Source organism: Rutilus rutilus (genome assembly GCF_951802725.1).
Source record: "Rutilus rutilus genome assembly, chromosome: 1".
Lineage (NCBI taxonomy): Eukaryota > Metazoa > Chordata > Actinopteri > Cypriniformes > Leuciscidae > Rutilus > Rutilus rutilus.
In genome coordinates, this window is record NC_140209.1 from 40,195,943 (window position 1) to 40,214,540 (window position 18,598).

Below are 18,598 nucleotides of genomic sequence, written 5' to 3' on the forward strand. Positions count from 1 at the left end.
ACTGAGGTTGCGAGCTTTGAAATATAGGATAGACATTCAAGGCAGTCAGACAATGGCATTTTATTCAAATTTACAAGAGTTTACAAAATCCAAGTTTAGGTTAGGCTGTCTATTCAGTCTTTAGAAAAATCCACCACAAAAACCTGCAAGCAAAAAAAAAAAAGGGGGTCAGCAATGTAAATCTTCATGATGAAAAAAAAAACTGGGGAGGACTTTTGGCTGTAAGTAAACAGTGCTAAAGAGTGTTGTCGTGGTCTGAAACTGAGTGAACTGGTAGAATCAGTAGAGGGGATCTGGATGCTCTGTAGTTGTCCTAAACCCCCATCACATCATCTGAGTTCTGGCCATTGGGTCTTGATGATGACCAGGGTACCAGTGTCCAAAAGAGTTCATATATCCTCCAGAGTGGATGGGGGCACCTTTGGTTGACATGGAAACATCCCACAAGGGCGGCATTCCTGGTGAACACGGCGGTCCGGAGGCAGAAGCCGCTTGAAGGTGTTCTCCTTCCGGTCCGCTTGAGCCGTGTTTCATTATCTTTTTGAACTTGGAACGCTTGTTCTGGAACCATATCTTTACCTGCAACATTTTGCATTTGGATTAGAATGTGTACTTTACTCTGTTTACCTCATTTTTATTATTCATAACACATAGGTCGAGCAGGATTGGAAGGAATTATCAAAATAAATGGAGAACAATAAGCACTTTTCGGGGAGAATATGTGTATGTTTGACGTTTCAGACATTATGGGATCGTATAGTTCATAACAGTTTATTTTTTTAACCGTGACTTCCGAGAACTTTTTTCACTGTTAATTATGAAGTATCTTATTTATAAAAGTAAAGTACTATGAAAGTTTCATTTTAAACCACATTTTAGTGTAAAGGTACATATGTTTTCTCGTTAAATACAGATTTTCACTGTAAATTGTTGTAATTCATACTTTTTAAACAACAGTAAATTTGCTTTACAGTAAAATTACATGTTGTCCTTTACATGATGTATATATATATTTTTTGTATTAGAGGTAAATTAACTTCAATTAACAGATTTTTATGTTTTCAGTTCAAATGACTAAGATTTTGAGGTGTAGCCTACTTTGTATGATTAACTTTTACAACATCAACCTCAGGGTAGCAGCGCTTCATTTTTTTTTTACTGAGTTCTACTGACACTGATTTCAGAATTGCTTTCAGAAAAGCTTTGATTCAGCATGCATTTTTGTGGTACAACTTCTGCCAACACCAGCACGCCTTCAGCTTGCTGCAAGTGAGAGGGGGAAAAAAGCTCTTTGGATGCAGTAAAACTCCAAACATTACTGTTATTTGTGATCAGTCCAACATTTTACCCAGAACTCTCCGGCACAAACTTGTGCATGCCTTTTCAAGAATATATGATAAAAACAAGTCTTGATATTAAACTCAGGGTTTTTACTTTCTTAATTATATAACCATAATGTGGAAAATTCATGCTAATTTACAATGAATTTTAACAGTGACACCCACAGAGCTTTAAAACCTTCTATAATAAGACATAATTGAAGTGATGTTTTCCAAGAGACTTTTAAGATGGATTAAACTCCAATTACCCTTTTAACAGTTTTCTCATGTACACTGACACCCAAAATAATTATTTTAATTTAGACTTTTATGTGATGTTCCTCTCACCGCATTTTGAACACCTCTATAATGTGGTGATGCCTTTATTTTTATCACTAAAATCATATCTGCATGTATTATTATTATCATCAGAAAATAGATGAAATGAGCCGCCGCTAAAAGGCAGGAACAAGTGCCAGCGGCAGCATTCAACAGTCTTAAACTGCAGCGATGACAGAGTCTATTGCTAATAAAAAGTCTGGCACCACAAACTGCCACACACCACATAAGCACACATCTTCAAGTTATGTGATATGTGGGTCTGTTCTGCTGAACAGATAATCATCTTTAAATGTCTAGGAGAAAGCGATAACACTAACCAATGAAATATGTGATTCATTTACAAACCGACACAAAATAATTGTATTGGAGGATAAATATATGCTTAACACAAAACAATTTGATTTTTAATTAATAATGCTCATATAAGTTTAAGATTTAGGATTAATAGTTCACTTCAGTGTGTCAGAATTTATTACATGTGTTTTTATATTATTATGAGGGATAAAGGGCATACCTTGGTTATGGACTGAGAATAATCACTGAGAAATCGTTTATGGCTGTTATGATGTTAATACAGAGTAAAATGAATATATACAATTCAATAAAAAAGAAAAAAAAAAAGAGCTATTACACTAAAAAAAGTTGCTGCTTTAAAATTTTAGTACAATCAACTTGGCTGTTTAAGTCATTTCAACTTAAATGACATTATAATGGTTGAATCTTTTCAACTTATAAAAAACTTATTTTGATGAGCTAAAGCAGTGTAAAAACATATGTTGTCATAACTCACAATATATTAAAGGAAGATCAATGCATTTAACCAGCACAAATGATTAAGATAATTTGAGAACATATCTCTGTTCATGAAATCAGAGAGTTAGCTTTATGCATTACCTGCCTGAATTACAAAATGTATGCTCCTGGTTATCTTCAAGATTAGGTTGTGATTGTAATGAATCAATAGTGTATTCAAATTATTCAGGCAGAAAAGCTGATCATTTAATTGGAAATGTTAACCTGTTCGTTTTCTGAAACGACATGAACAATCCCACCACAGTGTCGGTTTCCTCACATCTCAAATCATGTATTGTGTTTAATAGCATTATGGTGGAAGCGTCATTTTAAGCAGTTTAACAAAATAAAAGCTTGATTGTAAAAACTATTCACCTTTATTTAATCTCAAGCGTGTTTTCACCGACACTTTTTTAATATCCATGCTAACCAAGTAGATTTTAATTTGATAAATATTTATTTGAAACAAAATTGTTTCTAGTGGGGAAAATGATGATAAAAATGTGTCAATTATTTCCAGAGCATAAATATTGTAACAGTTTTTGCTTCACTTTCACTCTTTGTTTACATGATCATATTAGTATTATAATACATATTTTTATATTGGAAGTGTTTTACAGCATTTCCAAACCCAGACTTTCAATCTATATTCAATTTTATATATTACAAACTATATTCAATTCTTCATAAAACTTGAAAAGTAGCTAATTAACTAGGATCATGGTTTAAAAAAAAAGCTTTTAAGACTGTTTTAATTGGACATTTATATAACAAAAAGGGAGAAAAAAAAGCTGACATTTGGTTTTTAAGAGGTGACTTGTATTTTTAATACAAATCATATAAAAGTGCCCGTAGTTGAAGAAGCACAATTTTACTAAAATGTGCTTTGTATATTGTTAGTTAGGCATTGTTTCAAAGTTAGGCTTCATGTGTGGGTGGATTTTTCGAAGCTTTCATTACAGTTACTGAATAGGGTGAAGTCAGGTGAACTGGTCCATCGAGTAAAAGGGGTAAAATTGAATGGGGGTAATGAGTGTCCTGACATGCTGTTTACCAGACTTTTCAATTAGATATATTTGTAAGAGACATCTGTAAGTTAGATATTTCATATTATGATTGACATTTTTGTCAATTATGTCGCTGCCCATTTGAACTTAATCCCTGGAGATGTTTTGATGGTTCCCTTCAATAAATCAGTTTTCACACAGGTTGACACAATAAAAATTATTATTATGAACCAGGCAATGAAAGTTATTAAATGCTGCTAAATATAATACAATAAATAATTACAACTTTAGTAAGACAGGATTTCAGAAATATCGATGCTCAAAGAGAAGAGCATACATAGAAATATATATATATATATATACATATGAAGCTACTGTCAAATGTGTGTGCCAAACCCTAGTTGGTAGGGAACTGTAAGTATAGGCCTACTATTAATCAAATAAATGACAGCTGGATATTTAATTATACTTAATGTAAATCTGGACACATTTTTTTAACTTGAAGACATATTCATGCAAACTCCCTGTTAATATAAAAAGAGTTGTGCTCCTTTGGTTAGAAAAAGAACAGAGCTACACAGAACAGGATTACACAGCCATGCTCATTTCCGCACTGCAGTGAACTATATCCCATGCATTCATAGATTATCATAGACATATGCAATAACATATGCTTTTGACTAATGGAGCAGATTAGAACCTGTCACTAAAGGAGGAAGGGACTCGGTTTCACTTTTTTTTTCTTGTTCGATTGTGAAATTAGGAGTGAAATTTTGCAAGTTCGTATAGGCAAGATATATTATTAAGAATAGCCTATCCTTTACGAAAAATACGTTTATTCAAGTGTGCTATTAGTATACTTCTTTTAAACTTAGAAAGTAGGCTACTTTCCGTCTACTTCTTATGTACTTCTCAGAAATAAAAGTATACTTGAAGGTCTAAGTATTTGGACTATACATGTACTCAATCTTTTGATCAAGATATACTTAAAAGTATAATTCAGTATTTTAAGAGGCCTATTCTTGGCTTGTAGTTGGCTTGTAGTAGCCTATTTAATTATTTTTTCCACAAAGTTTTTCATACTGTCTTATAAACTTTCATTGTTTGAAAATATTAATTTATGAAGAAAACAGATTTGTTCCTAATAGTGTAGTGTAAATAGGAATTTACTTCAAATCTACTTTACCCTTTCCCGCCATGTTTTCACTGTTATACGGTAGGCGGCGCTATTACGGATCTCATCAAACACACAGGTGAAGAAGAACAAGCAGAAACAAGCGATTCCCTGCATCCCAATGTGCATACTATCCACCCATCTGCCCTAAATAGTATTGACAATTACTAATGTCACATACTATTTAGGATGGATAGTATGCACATTGGGACGCAGGCTTTAGAAGATTGCTTACACAAATAAAAAAACAGCGCGATCATCAAACATTTAATTGCATAAATCAAAACTGCCTAACGTTATGAAATGCCGCCCGAGGAATGGTTAACAACTGTGAAGCTTTGGGGGTGTTGATGGACTCAATGTAGGCTACTCCATCTGTGTTTTGATCATCGTTCTGAAACCCATCCGGACGTAGTCTTTGACACACACACACACACACACACACACACACACACACACACACACACACACACGCACAAAAATCGATTTCTCAGCTTTTTGTTAAAAATATTGCTTCTTCTTCTTCTTCTTCTTCTTTTTTTTTACCCACACTCAATTGTTGATAAATGAATGCAAAAAGCTATAATAAATGTGTTTTTTTTTTAATGGAAAGAGTTCAAGTTTCTACAGTTAAAGGTGTATTTCAAGTAGGCCTAAAAAAATGAATAGGCTACCTAAATATAGGAACATATAGCCTACTTAAAATGCAAAAATAATATATAAATAATAAGCTAAACTAAGTATGGTGTTATATTCACTTAAAGAAAACTTACAAGTAGGCTACTTGCAGTATAAAACTATAAAACTAGTTTACTGAGAGTGTAGGCTACTTCAAGGTGTAGCCTACTTTTGTAGACTACTACAAGTATTAAATAGTGAACTACAAGTATACTAAGTTCAGGTGTAGTAGCCTACAGATGCAGTTCACAAGTTAGGCTACACTTAAACATAGTTTTTTATATACTAAAAGTTGGGCCAATTTAGTCCCAAGCAGTATTGAAATAGTACACTAACAAGTTTACTTCTAGTAGCCTACATTGATATTAGTATACTTACTACATAAAAGTATTCTTAAAAAATATACTTAAACATTAAGTATAGCCTACTTCATAAAATGAACTTGAAATTCATATATTGCGGCCTAATTCTTTTTTGCAAGGCAAATCATACCTCGAAGTTGTTTATGATATTGCCTCATATAAATTCCGTTGCATACATAGCTCGCAGATTATCGTTTTAATGCTATTTTTACCAACACTTATAGATTAAATTAGCATTTCAATAACAATGGATGAAAGGCCTTCAATTAATGTCGTTTTTTCCGATTTATTATTTCGTTCCTTTGTCTCAGATAAGTGATTCGATGGTTTCGATAATTTACCAACACTCATAACGATGTAGGCTATTGGAAACGTGGCGCAAAGATGAAATGCACTTTACGCTCCAACGTTCTGCTTTCTGGTTTACATAAGCTTTTGGAGACTTCACATTGCTTGTATTGTTCTTATAGAGACTATTTCAACCTTATGGTATTTAGAAAAATAATAATAAAGACCATTCATTTTATCATAAAGCAACTGTCTTTTGAGAAGCATGCAGACACACACGACGTAAAGATAGAGCTATTTTCCTTCTTTAACTCAGTGTTGTCATAGTAGGCCTTACATACCTGTGTTTGTGTCAGACCCAGTTTGGCCGCCAGATCTGCGCGTTCAGGCAGCGCGAGGTACTGGGTCTGTTGGAAGCGCTGGTTGAGCGCCTGCAGCTGTAAGCTCGAGTAGATCGTGCGCGGTTTGCGAATCTTTTTCCCCTTTCCGTTCAGCCGTATTTCTCCACTTTCAATGGAACTTTGCTTCTCGGAATCTTGATTGAGAAAATGAAATATGACATTATATAGCCTAATAATAGGCTAATAATAATATTTATAGGCGAATGATAATAATAATAGTAATAATATCAGAAGTAGAAATAACTGTTAAAAATTAAAACAACATTTTAAAATAATTTCTCAAAAGTGTAGGCTATTCTGTCAGAAGAAAACCGCAATACAAGACAATTTTGTCAACCGACAATTTCGTTAGCGTTTAATTGTCATTTTCTCTTGCTGAAATCTAGTTCTGAAATGTCAGTGAAAATTCACGCGTATTTTGAATAATTTGAAACTTTATAGTCAAATGTCACGTTATTGAAAAAGCATTTTTTCAATCATTTTTATCTTAGGCTATTTCTATTTTTATTTTGCAATCCGTTTTGACTGTGTGTGTGTGTGTGTGGGCTCCGACATTTGATTTGTTAACTGAGGTCATTACAATATATTAATCCATATTGCGTAGCCTACAGCAGCCATAAAGTAATAGCATAATACAATAATGTAGCCTATTTAGAGTTGGGAAAAACAAAAGCAAATATGCTCACTTTTAAATCCGTTCAAATGTAGCCTAACAAACAAAGTAGGCTATTATGATTTTTATCGTGTATTTTCTCTCTTCTGTCTACACTGAGCTTTAATAAGCACTTCTATTTCTCCAGGATTGTTTAATACTATGGATTGTTGCAAATTGAAAAATTGTTTTATAATTTAAACAATTATTGATTAGTATTGCGTTATAGGTTAGGTAATTAAATTAGGCTAAACACAAATTTAAATGAGCAATATCAAGCCTAAATCGTGCGTTTCTATCTTCAGAAATCAGGATTATTATTATTCAGTTAATAAGGAATAACACATTTTCTCAAAGCGTAGAACGGAATCTAGCAACACGTTTTTAATCGAATTTTGTGGGTGAAGGAAAGCACACTTTACCTGCATCCTCCACTCTTGAATGAGCGACTGCGCTGTTGTGTTGATAGGGTAGGTAAGCTCCGGGGTGGTGATGGGCGCTGGGATAGTGGTAAGTGAGCGGACGGCCGTATGAAACAGCGCCAGAGGAGAAGGCCGCATCGTACTGCGAATGTGCGCTTTGATGCAAACCGTGCACCGGATAGTGCGCGTGAGACACACCGGGTGAATGCTGCTGGTGAGACTGGTAACCGTGACTGAACTCCAGAAATGCCGATTTTGAAGGGTCTGAAGCTACTAAACTTTCAGACAGTGAAGTCATAGTCATTTTTTAGAGTTATGTCCATTAGACCGGTGCATCATAAAAGTAACATCTATTTAGAAGAGTTATGTGATTTCCATCCCTTAAAGAAGTCCATTATAGAGATCCATGTCCGTGAAATCGCGAGGCGCATGAGTTTGCTTTCGTTTTGGCAGTGTATGAAGTCTGTGAAGTTCATCTCAACAGTCCCATCACATACTGAAGTTAATTCCAGCAGTGAGAACGCGCTCTCTTATTGGCTGCATGCGCCGCCCGCGTCATTTCTTAGAGGCGGTGACGTCAGTAGTGTAACATGTATACGGAACATCGCAATTCCCACGTTTTAAAAGTTCCCAAGATTTAAAAATCAAACGTTTGCTTCGTTGGACTAATAGGCTACCATTGTGTTTAGTGTGAAAGAAATAAAAAGAAAATAGACAATTTGGAAGCTATTCTCAAAAATATAAACTCTGAACTCAGACCATGTCGGTAACGATTCATAAAGGTTGACAAATAAAAATTAACAGGTCCGTTTGTTATGTATAGCCTACGGTCAAAAATGTCAACTTAAATGTAAGCCTGTGGTAGGCTAATACCTGACAACTGCGGTTTCCATAAATATCGTTGTTAAAGAAAGAGAAAGAAGTAGGTTATCATTTGGGGACTGTACAGTCACAGGACTATGTCATTTAATATAATCTTAATATAGCTAATAACCCATCTGAAATAAAGTCTGTTTTCATATGCAAAGCCGCCAAGAAGATTAAATCAAAACTAGGCTATATAAAAATATGTGATCATTAGCCTATAACAAACACCATCAGGGTAACACATTATAGCTAAAACAATGCAATAATCATAAACTTAAAAACACAATTTACAAAAATAAACATTATTTTGTGCATAAGTAGCCTAACAGAATAAAAATAAAAATGCGATTTTACTTATAAAACGTATCTGACAAGGCCTATGGCCTACTTTTTTTTTTTTTTTTTTTACTTGAACATAATTTTAACAATAATTTTCAATTATCTGTAAATTATAGACCTGATTCAACATTTATATATAGCCTATCCAATCCAAACAGTAGGCCTATGAATTTTTATAATATAGTTTATACAAATATTTTACAATAAAATTACAACTAGCCTATACTGTCTTTTAAAATATTTTCCCATAATTTAGTAGCCTATGCTATTTTTCGTTAAATTACTCGCGTTAACATTGTAGTTTAGACAGAAGTGTCTCCGATTCTGTTATTTTAGCCACAGAACTCAACAGCTTTCAAACAAAGCCACACAGCTTAACAGCTTTCAAACAAATTATTATTTGAAAAGGAAGTTTGATAGACAAGACAAAGTGATTGCAGCATCCCACTGCTAATTAATCCACCACGTTTGATTTCCGTTGAAACTCATTTTTATCGTTGTTGAGAAGAGAAAAGTTGAATAGAGCCGCTATTGATGCACAATGTTTTTACATGTTTTGGTTGAAGGGCACGCGTTATTAAACCAAAATAGTGACGTGAGGAGACAATTATACAAATTATAGATGCTTTTATCTTGTGCCAACATTCCTCAACACACAGGTACATCCAACCGTCACGACACGCCCAGCCTTGATGCCTGCCGATCCAGACAGTACTTACAATGCTGAAACACCTTGGCCAAACTCGAGGAAACAAATAGAGATAAACTCCAATGCATTGGATGTTAATGATTTTTTTTCAGGATGTATTATTTACAACACTACACTGTAAATATGACAACATATGTTTTTACATGGCTTTAACTAAATGTTTCTACTTTTTTTTAATAAGTTGTACAAGATTCAACTGATTTGTAGTCAGTTTAATGTAATTTAGGTTGAAATGACTTAAAAATGACTTTAAAAAATGATTGAGGAAGCATTGCTTTAACAAATGTGACAAAAAAGGAGAGAAGGGAGAGAGAGATGTAAAAGCAGAGAGAGTTTGACGAGATAAGGCCACAATAAGAGAAAGAGAGGATACCACGAGATACACAGAGAAAGAAAGAGAAGTGTAGCTACTCCATCAGTCTGTAATTATGTGTACATGATAGAGGGGAACAAAGCAAGCCCCTGAAGTCATAACACAAGGATATGCCCTCGCTTTGGTTTTCATTCACACTGGGAGAAAAGAGGTTAATAACAATACTTCTTGTCCTAGGCCAGACTAGCTGGCGTCGTCACTGTGTGTGTCTCTCTTCTGGTGTGTATGTATATTTCTGCACTCTGTTGCCAAGATACTGTGTATTGTGTTTATGTCACCTATGATTTGAGGGCAGGTGATAATGTTATGGCACGTGTTTCACTGACTTAAGCTGAAGACCAGTGCTGACAAATGTTCTCCTGATGTAAATAGGCAAACTCTATAGTGGATGAGGAAGAAATATGGGCCAGTAATCGATATACACAGTAGGCTAATTGTTCAGGAGAAGTTTAGCCTATTTTTGGAACATAGTTTGCTTTCAAATATGTTAGATCAATGAGATAATTTGTTAAATTGGCAGGCAATTCAAGCTCTTTGAAGTTCGTTGTAATTATCTAAGGTGTGTATAAGTTGTCCATCAGTTAGTCTAATGATTTCTTGTATAAACAGATCCTAAACCACCAAGAAGTGTTGATATAGGCTACATCCAATTCAGAAGTCCCTAAAAGTCCGTTCACAGTTGCAATCTTTTATTGACACTGTCAGTTAAAGATGAATGTAATCGTTATCATGTAATCCTCCTACCTTGCTAAGTTATTTCTATCATTATTTCTTGAGAAGATAAGTGTCCTGTTCAGTAGCCTGATACAAATGAATAACCCTCCATATATGTCTCTGAACGCGAACCATAAATGGAATTTAAACATAAACCGCTACCGCTAACAAATATTTCGCTTGACCCATTACTAGAGGTGTCCAAACTATTTAAAACTTTGAACCAAAATTCTATTTGGCTTTTGTTCTAATTTTTGTCGCAGAAGATAAAATGAACATAGACAATGAAGAGACTCATTAAAATGCGCATGCTTATCCGCGTACCAACTGACTAAATGCTACTTGGCACTTTTTCGCCATCCTAAAGATCCATAAAAAGGGAAGTTAATTGCATGATTTTTATAAAGATTTGAATGCTGGCAACTCACAAATCTAAAATTATCTTCTCTATAATTATAATGCACGACACGTCCTCATATGTCATATTTGTAGGCTATTTCTGTCAAATATTTAGGCGTAGGCTACTCGTTTTAACAAGGTACTAGAGATATGCAATCATAACTTTTTTTGTTTTCAAGACTATACAGGATGTTCTCGTGAACTATTTCAATTCGAAATGATGATATTCACATAAATATGAAACAATCCGGCACCTTTTAACTCAGATGTAATTATTATCAGATATAATTATTAGGCTGAACCATTCTTTGGCTAAATAATATTATTCATTTTAGCAAGAGAAATTTTAAGTGAAAATGTTTGTTAAATGTTATATACTGTTTAAAGAGTTAAATTGTGAAGAGTGTGGAATGTAAGAATTAGAGTTTTTGATTAGTGATAAAAAAATAAGATCTTACATCTAATCAATTTGCTTTGTAAACAATATTTTCTAATGCAGTCTGCATGTGAATACAGCAAAGTATTTATTAACGACACAAACAGTTTTATGCAAGCATATCTGGAGCAAAGTTTAGTGGCTTAATTTTGGAGTGGGTTTTTAAGTTTTCAGCATGAGCTCTTTAAGAAAGTAAAAAAAAAAATGTAAAAAATGGTTCACTTGTATATAGTTTTAAGGTAGGCCATTATTACAAGTTGCAAATTTAGCAACCCAAACAGCTTCTGAGTTACATATAAATAATTGCTCAGATAAATAGAGAATATTGAATGTGATGTCTTTTGAAATGTGTTATCATAACAGAAATCTAGAAAAATGATCATCGCTATGAAATACATCATTTTGGAATGTTAATCTTGTTTTTGTTTTGTCTTAACAATTTGGATTTTTTTTTTAAAGTACAAATTTTCTCCTATTGTCCGCAGTGAAAAAGATGTTGAAGTCTGATGTTACTGATCCTTTCTCTGCATGATTGGAAACTTTCAGTGCTAACAGATTATTCCAATGCATGTCCAAAGATCGTTTGATGACTGAGTTTATCATGCGATTGTCATGTGAACTTACTTAAAAATCAGTTTCTGTTGCACTGTGTATGACCAAATGACTCTGAAGGGTTTTTTGTCCCTAAACATGATGTCTAATAACAAGTCTAATAGTTAAATTCAACCTCTGAAACAATAATCTTTGACCACAATACGCAACAGACTTGAATGACCAGCACAATTAAACTTTTTCTGGAATGAATGAGTGGCCTAACTTTCCCTGTAAATGGCAATTAATTTGAACAATAGTCCAGATATTCAGTCTTTTGTCTGTGTGATGAAAGTGAATATAAGAGATATCGGCATTTAAGATTGACCTCCTGATCCTGCACCTCACCAGTGTCTCAGGTGCCTTTGCCTGTCAGTGTAATTTAAGTGCTTGATGAGCATGTTTCAGTCTGTGAATGTGTTTTAAACTTGCTGCAGGGTTTTGAGTGGGTTAAGGCACTGCTCAAGTTGGGCGGTACACCAGAGAGACAGATTGTCTCCTTCTGTCTGGCGGCTGCCAGTAACATCAAAGGTGTTGTTGTGAACTTATTTCGCCTTTGAACATTGCCGAAGTTTTCTCTACCTTACACTGTTCATTCTATTTCTGTCTTCTCTCTACCTCTCCGTGATCTGCCATCTGGGAGCAAGCTCTGGCAGGTCTACCCAAGCTTGCGGCAGCATACGAAAAGATAAGAGGGAAGTGTTGGTAAATGTGGCAAAGCAAGGCTGCATGTGCTGGGCACAGCATTTGGGGAAATGTTCTGATGTAACAACTTTAGGGATAGTGATGACCATACGCATCCATCCATCCAGTCGTCCATCCATTCTGACGTTCCATCCATCCATACCATCCATCTGTTCCATCCATCCAGTCATCCATCCATCCATTCTGACGTTCCACCCATCCATCAGTTCCAATATCCATTCATCCAGTTGTTCCATCGTTCCATTCATCCATCGAATCTTTCATCGTTCCATCCATCCATCAATTCTGACGTTCCATCCATCAGTTTCATACATCCATCCATTTAGCATTCCATCATTCCATCCATTCAGCTGTTCCATCGTTCTATCCATCCATCCTATTGACTCTGGAAAGGCGGTGGCCATCTTGTCCGAAGACACAGACGTGGCAGACATGGCGTGAACAGTCTCTGGCTCGGCAGGCATGACATGAAGAGACTCAAGCTTGGAGGGTACTGTGGTGTTGCGGGGCTCCTCGTCCGCAAAACCCAGAGTTGAGCTGCTCAACAGAAGGGCAGGGTCTATGTATTGGGCCAGGGAAAAGTGAAATTTTCCCCCTGGCAAACAAGACCGAACCGGTTCATTGAGACCCACTCTAAAAAAATGAGGTCATCCTGACGAAGGCGAAGGAGGACAACTGTTGGGTTTATGGTTGGTCAAGTAAGTCCACTGAAGGCAAGTTTGAAGAAACCAAGTGCAGCATTTATACAAGAGAACACGAACACTACTTGACAAAGACACATGGCAAACATGAGCCCTTAAATACACAAGACTAATGACTAGACAAGGGACACCAGTGAACATAATCAAGACAATCAAGCAATGACAACATGTTACATTCACATGGGGAACACATGGCAGATCACATGACTATAACAGGGGATCACATGACAGACATGAAACAAGAACATAAAACAAAAACAAAACGTGACACCAGCCATCATATATTTGTATAGTTCACAATATACAAAAAAAATGTTTTGCCCAAAATGCATGCATTGCATTTGCCCAAAATGTTTAAACATTTTAAGGTTGGAAAAGTGTGTTCTTGCCTATTGAAGTACATTTTGTAATTTATTTTCTGATTCTATCTCATTACTGAGTTAATGATATTTTGCATGTTGCACAAAACCAAGAAAACATTGCATTATCCTATATGAAAAGACAGAAAGGAAAGCAGAGCTGTGACTACCAGAAAGCTTTTATCTTTTCATACACATTTCATTTTCAGATTTCAGATTTCTATAATTCCTCATTGATCAGAGCATGCATATGTTTAGCACTGTGGTACACAGTGACAACCTTGAACAGGTTCACGTATTTCCTCTTTCCTTAATAAAACAATTTACAAAATATTGTGCAAGTGGTCATTAAACAAGTGGTTAAATATACAACTGAAGCACTCAGACCAAACCCTTAATTGACAGTAAAAGCACTAGTATTACTGTGAATGTATGACTGTAATTAGCCTATATTCCAGGTGTGATTGTTCATCGTTTTCAAATAAAGTCCTACAGGTAATTGATTGATGTCAATACGTGTTTGTTCATTCATTGAATGTTCCTCTATTTAAAGGCTTGCAAAATATTAGAAATACCATTAGAATTTCTGTATTGCTTGTTTGCTCCTCTGACCAGAAATAAGGAAAACCTAGCATATAATAAAAACTGGCACTATTAAATATGATTAATGAGCTTAATTATATGACATCAGCTGTTGTTGTTATACGCCAGGTTTGTTAAAATTCAATATTATTGTAATTATTATTTTTTTTTTCACAAGCATTCAATGTTTACAGTAAATCTAGGGAAATATCTGATTGTTTGGGTACAGTACACACTCCCTGTTCATGTTGGCTGAACTGCTGCTACTCCAAGTGGGGATCTCAAATGCTGTTGTAAAGGTTTTGAATGACTTCCAAGAGCCACATTTCTGTAACATTCAACTGCTCTACATAACACTCACAAGTAATCTGCCAGAGGAATGTAGCCAGGCTATTCTGACCGATTAGCCAAATCTGCTTTCAGCAGTGGGTGTGTCTGTGTCTTGAGGCTCCAGAGAGGAGACTCAAAATGTAGGAGAATCAAAGATGGAAGATTCACACCTCTGCCACGAGAAAACACCCAGTAGACACTTTGCAGGTGGTAAGAACTTAATCTCCCAGTACACACCCTCTCATGTACTATTTTTTTAGGTCATCAATCATTACAGCTGAGTGTCAAAACAAAAACGTCATGTAAGATTACAAGAGCAGAGGAGAGGAAGATGACTGCAAATTTGTAATCTAAAAACACAAAGCATGTGAATTCAACCACTGGTTGCTTATGTTATAAAGTCTTTGGTCATCATGTAACATTGAATAATTGTACAATAGCCAGTTTTCTGTTTAATAATTTTATTGTCTTCAGGTCTTTTTTGACCCTTTTTTGGTAAAGAAAATGCCAAATAGTTTTTGTTGTTGTAACCAGGCTTGGTGATCATTTCAACAATATCTAAAAATCGGAATTCAATTTGACCCATTTATATTTCTTTTTACAGAAACAATGTCGCGCTGATATTGTATTGACCAGAAGGGTGTCTTTGGACACATTGTATCCTAATGGCTTAATTCTCATTCAGGGTTTAAAACATCCCACAACTGTTTAGAGTATACTGAATGGTAACCCAGCAGCCTAATCTCCTCTGCAATTTTTGAAAACAAAATTGAGGTTTGTGGCTTTTATTCCAAGTCTATTAGTTTTGAGGTCATGCTAAATTCACTCGTGGCACTTCACTTACTCAGATTACAAAGGAAGCAACTTTAAGAATTGATAAGAATTCTTTCTGGGGTCTCTGATGGACTTTAGCTATGTCACTAGTTAAAAACTCACAAATGAAAGGTTTAAATTGCATTTACAGAGGCGGATTAATTATGTATAATATATAAAAAAACACATTTAATGATTTGAAGACACTCAAAGTCTTTTTTGAGGAGTATTAGAATGCTGCTTCTCACACCCTTGGAAAAGATCCAAAACAACACAGAAAGATACACGATGCACCTAGGCTCAAACCATGGGCTGAGTTGGCACTTAATTGATCAGGCGTCAATCTAATTTACAGTGAAAGTCACAGTGTGTGCCTAAACAGTGTTTTGTGTAGCATTCATTTGGCATTAATCATACAGACAGTTCGTTTGACAAAATTCAACACCTTGACTCTGATTTTCTCAGATTGCATGCTTTGCCATCACAATTTTAGCATAGGCCTATACTTGTGATCTTTTTGGCCTGATATCAAATCCTCACCCATAGCATGCAGATGGTGAAAGTGGAAAACACATACACAATACATAATATACAGAGGCACTACATCTAAGGCCCTGTTCACACCTGGGGCCCTATCTTGCACCCAGAGCAATTGACTTTGTACACCGACGCATGTATCATCTATCATTCCTATTTTGCACCCGCGCACAGCGGACTTTTTCCTCCACAGACACACGTCGGTTAACTAAGAAATACACTTGCGCTCCCGGGGGCGGTTAAGCGCAAAGAGGAGGCGTGTTCCGGCACAAACGTTCCCTTATGCTATTTTGCAGGTTTAGAAAACAATTCCGCCACTGACCGAAAAAACCTAGTTTAAAGTCAATGGCGTGTTGCGCATGTTATTCATATGCTATTTTAAGGGCGCATGCTTGGCCATAATCAATGTAGCGTGTGCACAACACGCATACACTTTGATTCTCTCATCTACACAGAAGCAGCAGTTTTCATTTTTGCAAATCATACATTATTACGATAGAGACAGTTTATTATAAAAGCATACATCTAGCTTACACATTTACCCAAATTATCATATGTTAACTTGGGTGTGTTTCTCCATCCCCAACGTCACTTTTCTGTCTTTTAAGGCTCTGACGAGAACGTCAGTCTCCTCGGCTGTGAAGCGCTCCTGGCGTGCGCCTGGCAAATCCGCCGTTATAATAGGAATCCGCTATAGAACAAGCTCTTAAAGGGAATGTGAGATGTCGCTCTGATTGGTTTATTTCACGTTATGCCCAAACCACACCTATGAATAATGAAGCTACTTCAGACCAACCCATTTTATATTTGCGTCGGGCGCAAGAGTCATTTATCCCGCCGGTATAATAGCAACAGCGCCCAAGACCCGCCCACAAAGTTACTTGCGTTTTGTGCTTGATACTTGCGTTTCAGATCGTTAAAATAGGGCCCCTGGTGTTAAGATGCGTTTTGGTCGATTGGATCACAAGTAGATGAGAGAGACACATACCAATTTACACCTGGTATTTTAATCTATCTCTTTTGTCCACGTTCAGCTAGCCTGACTACGTCAGACTTCGTACTTCCGCTCAATTTCAGTTCGCTTCTGTACTCAGTCTGAGATATCGACCTGTCTTTCAGTTTTCCTCCGGCCTCAAAACAGCCGGCCAATCAACGAACAGAGGGCGGGCTGAGAGCCGTGACGTAGACGCTGATTGTACCGTGGATGCGTAGTTTTACTTCACATAATCTGCTAAAGTCATTCACAGCCATGTTCAGTCCGGTATTTCACTCGATGGTTTTGTTTTCGCATCATACATGTGTTTACAGTTGAAGTTCAATGCGGCTGAGTCGGCGCATAACACACTTCTTAACCAAACGTTATGTGATTGGCTTAAGGGTAACCAATGATTTTAAACTTCAGACAAGCGCCCCCGCGAGAGAAAGAAAACGCTTTTCTATTACGTCCTTCCAGACTCTGTCTACGAAGCAAAGCGAAGTAGCAGAGTTTGGTATTACCAGGCTAACGTTCAGCCACTTCTATCCTGATTTCTTTGAGGGGAGGGTCTATGAGCAGGTAACTATATGGACTTTTTCAGACTTTTCAAACTAATGGATGAAATAAGCTTGTGCAATTTACATATAAACACGACCGGAGAAAACAGAAAAACCTTCATAGAGCAGCAGCTTTTGTTTCTGCTCTGACAACTGCAAGACCACGCTATACGCAGTGAGTGTGCGTTAGAAATCAGGAATAGTGAGAGAACATTGTGCTTGGTACGTTTTTCGTCTTTAAACCAAACTTGAGTATCCAGCCAAAGTTTAAATTCCGTTTGGCTAACGCACTTCCCATAATGTTTATACATTAGAACAGTAGGCGGAGCATATTCGACCACATGAGCGTTTACAATAAAAAAACAATCCGGTCTAATGCGATTTCGAATACCTCTGGAAGTAGTCGAAAGTGGAAAAGCTCAAAATGTTTTAGACCCCATTTACACCTGTATTTAGCATCGTCCACTTGTGATCCGATAGACCAAAACGTATCTTAATACCAGGTGTAAACAGGGCCTAAAAGTAGCAAACATTTATAAAGTCGGAACAACAAATCTCCAAAAATCTAAGAATTTAATAATAGACTCTCACACAGGTGATGTTTGAATAATCAGACTGATGAAGAGCATGCATGCTCAAAACATCACCTGTGTAGAGTCTATTATTAAATTCTTATAATTTTGGGGCTTTGGTGTGCTGACTTTATAAATTTTTTCTGCTCTAATTATTTCTTCGGTCGAGCACCCATTTTGAGCATTTTGCCAGTGATGTGGGTGGTTTTGTTTGGTTATTGCTAAAATCGAGATGTCCTGTGACTGTACTGTACCTGTATCCTCTTTCTTGTCTTCTGGAGCCATTTTTTGTGACGTGTCAAAGGCCGTTCTGGCAGCGAAAGCTTTTAGGAAGTGCGTACATCCGTGTCAGCACTATGTGACACCTGATGATACACACGATATGTGCGTGATATGTTTGGGCGAGAGTTTCTCAATGAAGAAACTCCTTTCTCGTTTGTCCCTTTTCTCGAGGGAATTGGGACAATTATCTGTGTCCCTGCGGATCAAAACCTGAGGACAAAATCTGCCCAGGTTAGCGCTATTGTGTCGTTGGCTCTCGTGAGCCTCCTTAATAGAACTGGTTAGGGGTCCTCTCATTATGTTGGTAAGCAGTCCTTAG

General features: G+C 36.3%; 1 protein-coding gene across 1 annotated transcript; it reads right to left on the reverse strand.

The window, feature by feature from the left end:
* Positions 1–40: 40 nt before the first annotated feature.
* Positions 41–7,941, reverse strand: dlx4a (distal-less homeobox 4a). Its single transcript, XM_084384903.1, has 3 exons — positions 7,438–7,941; positions 6,304–6,497; positions 41–579 (listed from the first exon to the last, which is right to left on the reverse strand). The coding sequence occupies exons 1-3, from the start codon at positions 7,739–7,741 to the stop codon at positions 325–327; spliced, it is 753 nt and encodes a 250-aa protein (XP_084241029.1). The 5' UTR covers positions 7,742–7,941; the 3' UTR covers positions 41–324.
* Between the last annotated feature and the right edge of the window lie 10,657 nt (positions 7,942–18,598).

Coding starts and splice junctions, on each gene's coding strand:
- dlx4a (XM_084384903.1), bottom strand. CDS start 7,741: ATGACTATGACTTCACTGTCTGAAAGTTTAGTAGCTTCAGACCCTTCA. Junction 6,498..7,437: donor TTCAAGAGTGGAGGATGCAG/GTAAAGTGTGCT, acceptor TTCTCAATCAAG/ATTCCGAGAAGCAAAGTTCC. Junction 580..6,303: donor TGGGTCTGACACAAACACAG/GTATGTAAGGCC, acceptor AAAATGTTGCAG/GTAAAGATATGGTTCCAGAA.